General features: G+C 39.6%; 1 protein-coding gene across 1 annotated transcript in view; it reads right to left on the reverse strand.

The window, feature by feature from the left end:
- The window catches only part of adgra3 (adhesion G protein-coupled receptor A3), a 246688-nt gene that overhangs the window by 74298 nt on the left and 158363 nt on the right, over nt 1-14027 (reverse strand). Inside the window, exons 4-7 of the mRNA XM_041193385.1 lie at nt 7497-7568; nt 6533-6604; nt 4756-4916; nt 216-429 (exon numbers count right to left, since the gene is read on the reverse strand). Coding sequence (XP_041049319.1) covers nt 216-429; nt 4756-4916; nt 6533-6604; nt 7497-7568 — 519 coding nt within the window. The remainder of the gene's footprint in view (nt 1-215; nt 430-4755; nt 4917-6532; nt 6605-7496; nt 7569-14027) is intronic.

The following is a 14027-nucleotide window of genomic DNA, read 5'->3' on the forward strand; positions in this document are numbered from 1 at the left end:
TATATTGGAAAAACAATACTTGGGGGGAAAAAAACTAAACAGGCCTTCATAAAGCCAGAAGATACATTCCTTATGAAAACAAAAAAATGTTTTACAGTCTTGATCTATTTCAAATATAGGAAAAAATAGACCTTATACTTTATATGTACCATAATTATGGAAAGAAACACTCACTACAAAACCTAAAATGTAAATAATGTATGACAATTTATTACCTTGCAATAAAGGAGCAATTATGTATCATATTTTTTTCAACAAGGATTCCTTGGGACTCATCAGTTTCCACTAACTTTCCATCCTGATACCAGAGCACTTGCATGTCTTGGCCAATATAAGAAGCCACACACTGAAATGGGAGACTGTCGCCCTCAAACACCACCTGACGATGGGAAGGGGTCAGCTGAAAGGATGGCAGCTCAAGAGGAGCATCTGCAATAACAAAGATTAGTTAAAATGAAACCCATTCAGAAGTATAGGCTTCAGTTAGCTTACAGATTTCACAATTGATAATCTTTATAAAATACAAAATGGAATGCATAAACATCATGGGCAGAATTTTATGTTCCCCGCTGATGGAACTGCAGACTGCGGAGTTGGGGATGGGCACTTGTAAGATTTCCCAGGTGGCCTTCCCGAACTGTCCTCTGTTTTGCAAGGATGGCAGAGGCCTAGCACAACTCGCAACGAGATAGGATTAATTAATGGCCCCATAATGACGGTGCCCTTAGTTGGCAGTGATCATAATGGGATTGAATTTTACATTCAGTTTGAGGGAGAAAAGAGTGAGTCCAAGATTAGTATTTTAAACTTAAATAAGAACAATTGTGAGGGCATGAACAGGCAAATTAGGTTAAGGGAAAAGTCAATAGAGATGCCATGGCAGACATTTAAGGGGATATTTTAGAACACACGGAATAGATGCATTCCAAGGAGAACTTTGTTAACTTTTTTACAAATATCTATAGAAACTCTTACTATCTGTCTTTATATTTCTAGCTAGCTTTCTCTTGTACCCTCATTTTTCTCTCATTAATCTTTTAGTCATTATTTGCTGTTTTTTAGATTCTGTCCAATCTTCTGACCTGTCATTCATCTTTGTGCAATTATGTGTTTTTTTCTTTAAGTTTGATACTATCTTTAACTTTTTAAATTAACCATGGTCTGTCCGCAAGCATGACCCAGACCTTCCTGTCCTTGCCATTTCAGCATCCCATCCTGCCCTCATATCCGTCCTTGGCCTGCTGCAATGTTCCAGTGAAGCCCAACGCAAGCTGGAGGAACAGCACCTCATCTTCCAATTAGGCACTTTAAGGCCTTCTGGACTTAACATGGAGTTCAACAACTTCAGGCCATGAACTCTCTCCTCCATCCTCACCCCCTTTTTTCAATATTTATTTTCATTTTAAAATTTTAAATTTTTCATGTTTTAGTTTTTTATTCACTTATTTTTACTTATTTTCATTTTAATTCATTGTTTTATCCCCACCTTTAATCCTATTTTCAATCTTTTTTCCCACAACCGTCCCATCCCCCCCACCGCCCCAACCCACGCCCACAAGGGCCATCTGTCACTTGGTCATGTTGTTCTTTTCAGCTTCTTTACCCTTGTTCTGCTATTATCACATTCTGCTTTCTGACCTTAATGCCACCATCAGCACCTCCTTTAGCCAGTACCACTATCATTAACACCCCTTTGTTTGTTTGTCCATGACATCTCTGGAAATCCCTCCTTTGCCTCCACCTATCACTGGCCTTCTATCCAGCTTCACCTGCTCCATCCCCCTTAAACAGTATAAATTTCATTACATTTTTACTTCTCTTTAGCTCTGAAGAGTCATAAGGACTCAAAACGTTAACTCTTGTTTTTTGTTCTTTCCACAGATGCTGTTGGACCTGCTTCGTTTTTCCGGCATTTTCTGTTTTTGTTTCAGGTTTCCAGCATCTGCAGTATTTTGCTTTTATATTACATTGAGATGCATTAGTTTTGACTTTTCAAAATTCCCGAATTTCAGGGAACACTCCATTAGATTAAAAATAGCAAATGTAACTCCTTCATTTAAAAAGGGAAGGAGACAGAAAGCAGGAAACTACAGGCCAGTTAGCTTAACATCTGTCATTGGAAAAATGTTAGAAGCTATCAGTAAAGACGCTATAGCAGGGCACTTAGAAAAATTCAAAGTAATCAGGCAGAGTCAACATGCTCTGATGAAAGGGAAATCATGTTTAACTAACTTATTGGCATTCTTTGAAGAAGTGAAGTAGCAACAGATATGGATAAAGGGGAACCAATGGATGTACTGCACTTAGATTTCTAGAAGGCATTTGATAAGGTGCCACATCAAAGGTTATTGTGGAAAATAAAAGCTCATGGTGCAGAGGGTAACATATTGGCATGGATAGAAGATTGGCTAGCTAACAGGGAGCAGAGAGTCAGCAAAAGTGGGTCATTTTCTGGTTGGCAAGATATAATGAGTGGTGTGACACAGGGATCAATGCTGGGGCCTCAACTTATTTCAACTTATATAAATGACTTGGATGAAAGGACCAAAGGTATGGTTGCTAAATTTTCTGATGACACAAAGAGGGATAGGAAAGTAAGTGGTGAAGAGGACATAAGAAGGCTACAAATGAATATAGATAGGCTAATTGAGTAGGCAAGATCTGGCAAATGGAGGATAATGTGGGAAAATGTGCAATTGTCCATTTTGGCAGGAAGAATAAAAGTGAAGCATATTATCTAAATGGTGAGAGATTGCAGAGCTCTGAGATAAAGAGAGATCTGGGTATCCTAGTGCACGAATCACAAAAGGTTAATATGCAGGTACAGCAAGTAATTAGGAAAGCTAATAGAATGTTATTGTTTATTGCAAGGGGAATTGAATACAAAAGTAGAGAGGTTATGCTTCAATTATACAGGGCATTGGTGAGACCACGTCTGGAGAACTGTGTACAGTATTGGTCTCCTTATTTAAGGAAGGATGTAAATGTGTTGGAAGCAGTTCAGAGAAAATTTACTAGATTAATGCCTGAAATGGGTGGGATGTCTTATGGGGAAAGGTTGGACAGGCTAGGATCGCATCCACTGGCGTTTAGAAGAGTAAGATGCGACTTGATTGAAACATACAAGATCCTTGACAGGTTGGATGAGGAGAAGATGTTTCCTCTTGTGGGAGAATCAAGAATTAGGGTTCACTGTTTATAAATAAGGAGCATCCATTTAAGACAGAGATGAAGAGAATTTTTTTCTGTCATGAGGGTCATGAGTCTTTGGAACTCTTCCTTAAAAGGCAGTGGAAGCAGAGTCTTTGAATATTTTTTTAAAGCAGTGCAAGATAAAGTTTTGATAAGCAAGTGGGTGAAAGGTTATCAGGGTAGGTTGTAATGTGGAGCTAAGGTTACAATCAGGTCAGCCATGATCTTACTGAAAGTAGGAGCAGGCTTGAGGGGCCGAGTGGCCTAGTCCTGCTCCTAATTCATACGTTCATATACCTGCCCTCGCCCAAACTGAGGCAGGTGAGAGGAGTTCAGGGGTGGCAGGTGGTGGAGCAAAGGCTGGCAGGCCAACCTGCTCAAGCCCCAGGCAGGAAAGAAGATAGGGGTGGGGGGGTGGAGGCTGCTTCCCTCAAGGGCACAGCGGGTACCCTACTTCTGTTGCCTGTTGTGTGGTCCCTCCCTACTGTTCCTCTCCATCAAGGTCCTCACTCCATCTCCCCATGCCCCAAGCCTCACCTACCCAACCTGCCATGAGACAGCCCCACCACTACCCCAGCCTGGTCCTGGACTGCTTCTAGTTCTAGTCCTAGTTATTGTTGCTTGGGTATAAAGTTGTTGGCCAATAAGATTGGCCAGCCGCTTTCTGAGGTGAGACTTCTGCCCGAATGAGGAGCAGAAGTCCCATCTCTAGCTAATTAACACTGCTCAGAGTGTTAAATAGCTAAGGGGCTGTTGTGATCAGTGGGGATGTACTCCCCACAGACTCTTCAGGTGACACGGTTTCAGGTGCCTCATTAGTGACTGCTGTTCTTAAGTAAAATTACGTTATTATGTGTTTATAGTTTAGCCACAGGAGTATAATTGGTCCAATTTCTTGCTCCAAATAATTAATCTCCCAGAGAGTGAGGTAAAGTTTGCTACCTCATAATATAGTGCTCACAGTGTTGCCTTTACCCACCAGGTAAAGGATAAGTCATTGCCTGTTCTAACACCTAGCTTCCAATAGTGAATGACCAAGACATGGCCAATTAGCTATAGTCTAAGACCTAAAGCCAAAGCTAATTTTTGTTTGTTCTCAAAGCTTCCTTTGCTATTGGCTTCAGTTTTTTGCACCTTAGAGCATAGAGGATTGGGTCGTGACCAATGAGGAAGCAGGCTTTACTCATCCTTTACGCACAAAGAATTGTAAAAGCATCTTGGTGCGTTAGGAGAGCAGAAAGCAACAGATTACAGAGGTAGAAAGCAGAATGAGTAGCGCAGGAACAGACCAGGTCTGGCATTGCACCACATGACTGGAATTGCAGTGAGCAAGGACCAGCAGTTAGCAATTTCTACCTGGGAGTTTGAAATTCTTGCTGACATTTGGTGTGGCTTATATTAGTGTTAATGGTGAACACACACAGAGTTGCTAAGATCCTGAAATCCTGTTTTTTGGAAGTGCTTTAAATTCTTTTCAGTTCTTTTCTCCTCTAATTGCCTTATTACATTGGTTACATTAAGACTACTGGTACATGAATATAAAGCTGAATCTTAAATTCTTACCACAAGTCAGAAGTTCTTTCTTAACACTTGTTATTAGCTGACTGTGCAGAGACTTTGGGAAGGCACACTTAGTTTCCCGTACAGTTATATTTTTAGCCTTTATCCATTGAATCATCCAAAGCAAGTTGCAATCACACATAAGATAGTCAGTCTGAAATTCTCTAACAATGACAAAATTAAAAATTAAGTGTAATGTTTCCAAATAGCTTTTCTTTACAAATACTGCTATCTCAAAAACCTCGTAAGTTACAAAAACCTGAGATCAACACCATAAATAAAAGGCACCTAAAACATGTTTGATGAACCCATGTGTCAGTGTTTAAATTTAAGTTTCCTAAAAGTACAATATGTAATATTTGCCAATTCATAATTTAAAAATTAGTGATTTTAGTGGTTCTGTAAGAATGAAATGAAGCCAATAAAAATACATTTTGTTAGCATATCGCAAATTAAAGATATTCAGGTCAACAAAGAAATAAAACTGTGTTTTAAAATTCACATTGCAACTTGTCTGCATTTTGTGACAATTTAAGAACTTCAAGAAATCTGACATTAGAGAACCTTTTACATGACCAAAGATTTGAATGAAACCATGAAATTTTGGATCTTGATCACGTATACTTTGCCATATTACCTGCATGAGCTATTTCGCAGTCAATGAATTAATAGTAAGTTTTTAATTAACTAAAATCGTCCATTGCAAACATTCTGTAACGTATGTGGTGCATTGTGTTGGACCAACTCTGTGACTTGCTGTTATGTCCTCTAGGAAGTTGAGGGGAGGGGTGGGGAGGTGCTGAATAGAGACCAGGTGCTCTATTGTACATATAAGTAAGCTGCGGGAACCACACCCAGGGCAGCTACATGTAACCTCAATGATTTACATAGAAGAGCAAATGAGTAGTTTGCTTGCCTAGCTTCTGCATTATAACTGCTGTGTGGCACATAGAGGTCGAGGTTAGTGACTTGATGATGTGCAAAAGGAAAACACAAAACTGATACCAGCACAAAATGGAAAACATCTATTTTTGAAAACAAGTCAATATTAGGTTAACTAATAGTACTTTCACCACACATCCTGAAATGAATGAAGAACAATTTTACTTTTGGAGCTTCCCCTTCAAAGTTTTCTTTTTTCTTTATTCATGCACAGGAAATGACATTGGTTTAGCAGGTAGGGGCAGGGGTGGGGGGGGGGGGGCGGAATTCCACAGGGCTTCTCCTGACTGACCAATGTAACTCTGGTGAAAAAAAGCCCAGGAGAAATAACTTTAAAGCACCATTTGCACTGCCTTTGGGAATTCCGTTATTCTTTTACCAAGGTTACAGTGATAGATCAGGAGAACCTCCCCCACAGAAATTCTACATCATGGTTTGAATCCCTATTTGCCACTAAGGGATACTCAAAGTTTTTTTTAGATGTAAGGTAGTTAATTTTTCCTTGTGCATTAATACACTATATAAGTATTGCATTACTTAGTAACTTTATATATCAGTTGAACAAAAATATTCAGCTTAATTTCTAATTAGCCAGATTAAATTCAACACTTCAGCATAGCCTTTACTTTTCTCTTTTGGAATGCAAAATAAATAACAATCAAGGACATTTGAGGGAGAAACATACTATTCTATTTGAATAGAATCAAGCAAATGTTATTGCACATATGATAAGAGTTTTAAATTTAAATTTTCCAGTGAGTAGAATAAGAAAACGTAGATACAACTTTCAGAAAGTAAGAAACAGCTGAGAAATAAGTAAACTTGGTATATCACTTACATATATTTTAGTGACAAAAGGTTCTTAAATGTCCCTTGTGCCAATGTAGAAAACAGGTTTCCTGAAAGGTTCCTGAAAAAAGAAAAATTAGTTCTAAAAAACCTGTGCTGTTTCATTAATTGCTGTTTACAATTTATTACTGATTTAGATGTTGGATTCAAAAATACAATTTCTAAATTTGCAGCTAACACCAAAATGGGATAGATAGTCAACACTGAGCAGACTACAACAAGCTGCAAGAAGGCATTAATAAACTTGCAGAATAGGCATATAATTGACAGATTAATTTCAATGTAGATAGAAAAATGTAATACCTTGTGCCTAAGTTATTGGAAATTTATATTGATCCTAGGTTAGCCCATACATGGGAATAACGTGCAAAGTTCTGTACAAAGGGTGTGGAATCACTGGAAAGGGTGCAAAAAAAGATTTAGGCGGGTAACAGAACTGCAAGGTCATACCCATCAGGAAAGGATTAACAGCCTCGTGCTCTAAGTCTGAGGGGTGACCTATTGGAGGTCTTTAAAGATTTTGATAAAGTAGTCACAGAGTATTTCCACTTGTGGGGAAGAGCAAAACAAGAGGCCACCAATTTAAGACAGTCATCAAGAAATCAAATACAGAATTTAGAAGGGACTTCTTCACCCAGCGAATAGTGAAAATATGGAACTTGCTACTACAGGGAATAGTTGCGGTGGGTGGTATAGATAAAGTTATGGGGAAGCTAGATAAGCATTTGAGGAAAAGAGGGTTAGGCTAATAGTATAAAATAAGGAAGGATGGGAGGGGACTCAAGTGGAGCATAAAGAGTGTGGCTGGGCTGATTGGCCGATTTCTGTGCACTATTTTCTATATAATTCTATCCAATTAAGTAAACAAAATATATAGAATGTCAGGATCAAATAAAGTCAAATTGTATGCTATTTTAAATTAAAAGGTAAATTGACTTAAACTGATCACTTACAAACGGATAAGGTTTGATACGCCTCTGAACATTTCCCCATTTAGACAGCCTATTCTGTTGTTAGATAAATCCCTGTAAGAAAAAAAATCCACCAGGTTATATTGATTACTATATGTAGTAGGAGAGGCTTTTTTTCTCCTTTTCATAGAGTGTCTAATCTTGTGACATCATATACCCTTCTATTATCTTTCTTTCTTTTGTTGGGTTCTCCTCTCCCAGGACACACAGCTCCATTGCAAGCCAGCTGCCAAGAGGCATTCAGAAGCATGTTAATGTGGATTCCCATCAAATTATCCCCCTTCCCCTTGCGGCAATGCTTCAATTTTCTTCAGCAAAGAGATCCAAAGCTAAGAATCGAACCTGAGTCTGACCACCATACCACTTATGAAAACCATTATGCTAATACGCTTTCCACTACCAGTACTATGAGCAGTTACTTACCGACAACCATAAATTTCAATCAGATTTCGCTCTCACCCGAGTAAGAGTCGATTCAAGCCCCACTCTTGAACCTGAGCTCAAAATCTAAGTTAATACTACAGTAGGCTACTGAGGGAATGCTGCATTGTTGGAAGTGCCCTTTATGCTGAGGACTGACCACTGTCACACTTTCCGGCTGCAACACCTGCCCCACCCAACCCCATCTCCAGCTGATGGCCTGTGCATATGAACATACAAAAAGGAAAAGGAGGCCATTCGATCCCTCAAGCCTGTTCTGCCATTCAATAAGATCGTGGAAGGTCCGTTTGTGTTTAGAGTTGCACACTCTCATCTACCCCTGATAATCTTCGATTCCTGAGTTGAACAAGAATCTATCTCTGCCTTAAAAATATTCAGTGGCCTGCCTCCATTGCCTTTTAAAGCAGGGTGTTCCAAAGTCTCACACCCCTCACAGAAAAGTATTTCTTCTCATCTCTGCCCTATAAGGGTGGCCCTTAATTTTAAAAGAGTACACTCCCCCACTCTCCCCAAGTTCTGCACTCACCCACAAGAGGAAACATCCTTTCCACATTCACTTGTCAAGGCCATTTAGGGCCTTATATACTTCAATCAAGTCACCCCTCACTCTTCTAAACTCCAGTGGAAACAATCTCAGCCTGTCCAACCAATCCTCATATGACAACCCACTCATCCCAAGTATCAATCTAGTAAACCTCCTCTGAATGACCTCCAAACCATTTATCTCCTTCCTTAAATAAGGAGACTAAAACTGAACACAGTATTCAAGATGCGGCTTCATCAATGCCCTGTTTAACTGAAGCATAACATAATTACTTTTATGTTCAATTCCTCTTGCAATAAAGGATAGCATTCCAATAGCCTTCCTGATTACATGCTGTACCTGCATACTAACTTTTTGTGACTCAAGCACGAGAACACTAGATCTTGCTGCATCTCGGAATTCTGCACTCATTCTCTGTTTATTTAAAACTCTATTTTTTTTATTCTTCCTGCCAAAGTGAAGAACTTCACATTTTCTCACAATACACTGCATCTGCCAGATTTTTTGCCCAAGCACTCAATTTATCTAAAACTATCTGCTAACTCCTTGTGTCTTCTTCACAACATAATTTCCTACCTGTCTTTGTGTCATTTGCAATTTAGCTACCATGCCTTTGCTCCCTCATCTAAATCATTGATGTAAACTATAAAAAGTTGAGGCCCCAGCACAGAACCCTGGGGGGCTCCACTTATTACATCCTGCCAATCAGACAAAGGCCCATTTATGCATACTCTGTTTTCTGCCAGCCAGCCAATCTTCTGTCCAGGCTAATATGTTACCCACTACACCATGAGCTTCTACTTTCCACAATAACCTTTAATGCGGCACCTTATCAAATGCTTTCTGGAAATCCAAGTACAGTACTCCCACAGGCATCCCTCTATCCACTGCACATATTACTCCTTCAAAGAACTCTAATAAATTGGTTAAACATGATTTCTCTTTCATAAACCATGCTGACTCTTCCCAATTACATTGAATTCTAAGTACCCAGCTATAACCTCTTTAATGATCAACTCTAACTCCTTCCCCACGACAGACGTCAAGCTAACTGGCCTATAGTTTCCTGTTTTCTGCCTCCCTCTGTTCTTGAATAGAGGGGTTATATTTGCTTCTTTCCAGCCTGATGGAACCTTTCCTTTAGTGAAATTTGGACAATTAACACCAATGCACCTACTACCTCAAGAGCCACCTATTTTAAGGCCCAAGGATGAAATCCATCTGGAGCCAGAGACTTATTAGCCCACAGCTCCAATAGTTTGTTCATCACTGCTTCCCTAGTGATTGTACTTTCACCAAGTTCCTCTCTCCCCTCTACCTTTCGATTGTTTTTTGTATCTTCTACAATGATGACAGAAGCAAAATATTTGTTCATTTTATCTGCCATTTCCTTATTATCTACTATTAACTCCTCAATGTCTCTCTCTAGAAGACCGGGACTCACTTTCCTCTTATCCTTTTTAAGTACCTGTAGAAACTCTTGCTATCCATTTTTACATTTCCAGCTAGCATACTCTATACTCTCATACTCTAATTTCTTTCACCTGATTAACCTTTTAGTCATTCTCTGCTGTATTTTGACCAATCATCTGATCTGCCATTCACCTTTGCACAGTTATATGCTTTTTCATTAAGTTTGATGCTTTCCCCAACTTCTTTAGATAACCACCCTTTGGAATTTTTCTTTATAGTAGGAATATACTTGTTCTGACTAATCCCCTTAAATGTCTGTCACTGCTTCTCTATTGATCTATCCCCTAGCCTAGTAGCCCAGTTCACTTTAGCTAGCTCAGTTTTTATGCCCACATAGTTGCCCTTATTTAAGTTTAAAATACTAGTCTCAGACCCACTCTTCTCCCTTTCAAACTGGATGTAAAATTCTGCCATATCTTAGTCAATGTTACCTAGGGGTGCCTTTACTCTGAGGTCATTAATTAATCTTGTCACATTACACAATACCAAGTCTAATAAAACCTGCTCTCTGGTTGGTTCCAGAATGTGCTGCTCTAAAACAACTCTCTCAAAAGCATTCTAAGTACGCCTCCATCAGTAGGCTCCTACTGCCAATTTGATATTTCCAGTTTATATGCTGATTAAAATCACCCATGATTATTGTTGTCCCTTTATCACAAGCACCCAATATTTCTTCTTGTATACTTTGTCCTGCATTCTGGTTACTGTTACGGGGCCTGTAGTCTGCTCCCACTTGTGACTTCTTCCCACTACTATTCCTCATCTCCATCTAAACCGATTCTATATCCTGATCCCCTGAACCAACGTTATCTCTAACTATTGCACAAATGCGGTCCTTGTTTAACAGTGCTACCCCTCCAGCATTACCTAGCTTCCTATTCTTCTTGAAGGTCGTATATTCCTCAACATTCAAGACCAATCCTTGTCATATTGCACTCGAGCCACCTGATGCTAAGTTGGCATTTAAATAAGGCTGAACTCTTAAAATAGTTCTGACTTCTTCATCCATGGAATGGACGGGCTGCCAATGTGCTGTACTGGCCAGCTGCCCATATTTTAACCCGGCTCATTCTGCATGGCTGTTACACACCATTCCCTGCTGATTTCTTTAGATCTTCATTTTTCCATATTTTCTCAACTTTTATTATCACTCATTTACAAGTCTTGTTTCTTTTAGTCTCTTTTCTTCTTTTGATATGTCTCTCACTCTTTGTATTCTTCTCGGTTTCTCTTTTTCTCTGTTTATGTCTCATTCGCTATGCTTCTATACACTAATACACTAATTTCTTTCTTTCTGTAGATCTCTCGCCTTTTATCTCTCTAAAAGACCTGAAGGTTGATCAGAGACTTCAGGCTTTCTGACAGCCAAAACTATGATCTCCACTCGCTGTACAAAATGGTGGTTCTTCTCCTGTGAATTCTCAAACTCCATTTGGAAGAGTTCAACCAATAAAGAAATATTAGGGTCAAATAATATACTCAAAGTTCCTGTCACTATTGTAGGCTAGATATTTTGATTCCAGCTTTTTATCTTCTTCTACCATAACTGAGCCTGTCTGCAAAAAAAAGTGGATCTGAAATCCTGGTGTAGAACTTGGCTCAGGCGTCTCTTTTATTGGTATAAAAACAAAAAACTGCGGATGCTGGAAATCCAAAACAAAAACTGAATTACCTGGAAAAACTCAGCATGTCTGGCAGCATCTGTGAAAGGTCTGTGGAAGGGTCACGAGGACTCGAAACGTCAACTCTTTTCTTCTCCGCCGATGCTGCCAGACCTGCTGAGTTTTTCCAGGTAATTCTGTTTTTGTCTCTTTTATTGGACTGTTCTTAGGAATTTCACAATGCCAAACAAATTAAAAGCAAGTAACACTCAGTGTGACACATCCACCTGCTGCAAAACACACACACAGACAGACAGACAGACAAATGATGAGATGGGGCTTGAGAGGAAACGGAGGTTGGAGCTTGGAACATAGAAATAAGCACGACCTCAGACTGGGACCTGTCAATGGCAGGCAGAAATGATGGAAGATAATATATTAAAAATAGCTCACCATTTAGACAGTATATCATTAAATTTGAAAGAAATATTGTTCAAATTATGGATGGATGGATGGGCTGATGGATGAATGCAGTTGTTAAAGATCTTAATATAGCAGCCGTGTCATATACATCAAATTAACAAACCTGCTCAATAAAAACTCCTGTTACAATTGAATCTACTGAATCACTTCTATTTTAGGTTCATATTGAAAAATACTCACATGGGTTAGACAAAAATCAGTACACGGAACAAAACTCCCACCTCTGTTTTTAAATTATTGGAACCATCATTTTCTAAATTGGAAGAAAGTACAGAGTTTGGGCTGTACCAACAACAGGATGACAATCTGGAAAATTCATACTTCAGGTTCAAAACCCTAATATTTTGGCAACAGTATGCAACTCAACATGCATTATAATCTAAGTCTTCTTTGCAGATTAAACCCAGATTAACTGAAATGGATGGAACTTAACTTTATAGGGGCATAAAATGGGCAACAAGAGATTGGACACCCATTATAAACCCTCTTCTGGATTTTTCAATCTATTGAAGTTAGTGGAAATGAACCCTATCCAATATAGCCCATTTTACACCCCGATTATTATTGATAGTTCCAGGGTTTGAAATTTGTTCCAAAGCAACACTTTTCCATTCATAATACAGGAAAAATCTCTGTTATTCGGCATGCCCTGGGAATGGGAGGTGCCAGTTAATCAACTATACCAGTGATTTGAGATGACCATAAGACATAGGAGCAGAAGTAGGCCATTTGGCCCATTGAGTCTGCTCTGCCATTGAATGAGATCATGGCTGATCTGATAATCCTCAAATCTACCTTCCTGTCTTTTCCCCTATAATCCTTGATTCCCTTACCAATTAAAAATCTGTCTATCTCAGCCTTGAATATACATAATGACCCAGCCTCTACAGCTCTCTGCGGTAAAGAATTCCACAAGATTCACTACCTTCAGAGAAGAAATTCTTCCTCATCTCTATTTTAAATGGGCGCCCCGCTTACTCTGAGGTTATGCCCTCCAGTCCTAGGCTTTAACACAAGGGGAAAAAACCTCTCAGGAGGCCTAACAGGGTACACTAGAAATCGTATATGTTTCAATAAGGTCAGCACTCATTCTTTTAAATGCCAATGAGTACAGGCCCAACCTACTCAACATCTCCTCATAAGAAAATCCCTTCATACTGGGATCAACCTAGTTAGTTATTCAAGAAAGGATTAAACCAGGGAACTACAGGCCAGTCAGTCTAACCTCAGTGGTGAGGAAACTATTGGAAGCAATTCTGAGGGACAGAATTAATCTTGGAGAGGCAGGGATTAATCAAGGACAGTCAGCATGGTTTTGTTAAGGGGAGATCATGTCTGACCAATTTGATTGAATTTTTCAAAAAGGTGACCAGGTGTGTAGATGAAAGCAATGCTAGTAGTCTACTTGGACTTCAGCAAGGCTTTTGATAAGGTCCCACATGGGAGAATGAGAACGAAGGTAAGAGCCCATGGGATCCAAGGCAATTTGGGTCCAGAATTGGCTGAGTGGCAGGAAGCAGAGGGTGATGGTCAAGGGGTGTTTTTATGACTGAATGCCTGTGTCCAGTGGGGTTCCACTGGGATCTGTGTTGGATCCCTTGCTGCTTGTGGTATATATAAAGGATTTAGACTTGAATGTAGGAGGGTTAATCAGTAAGTCCACGGATGACACGAAAATTGGTGGGATGGTAAATAGAGAGGAGGATAGCCTTAGATTACAGGAGCATATAGATGGGCTGGTCAGATGGGCTGATCAGTGGCAAATGGAATTTAATCCAGATAAGTGTGAGGTAATGCACTCGGGCAGGACAAACAAGGCACGGGAATACACAATGAATGATAGGACCCTGGGATGTACCAAGGATCAGAGGGACCTTGGTGTACATGTCCACCAGTCCCTTAAGGTAGTGGGACAGGTAGATAAGGTGGTTAAGGAGGCGTATGGGATACTTGCCTTTATTAGCCGAGGCA

Source organism: Carcharodon carcharias, chromosome 1, assembly GCF_017639515.1.
Source record: "Carcharodon carcharias isolate sCarCar2 chromosome 1, sCarCar2.pri, whole genome shotgun sequence".
In the NCBI taxonomy this organism is placed as follows: domain Eukaryota; kingdom Metazoa; phylum Chordata; class Chondrichthyes; order Lamniformes; family Lamnidae; genus Carcharodon; species Carcharodon carcharias.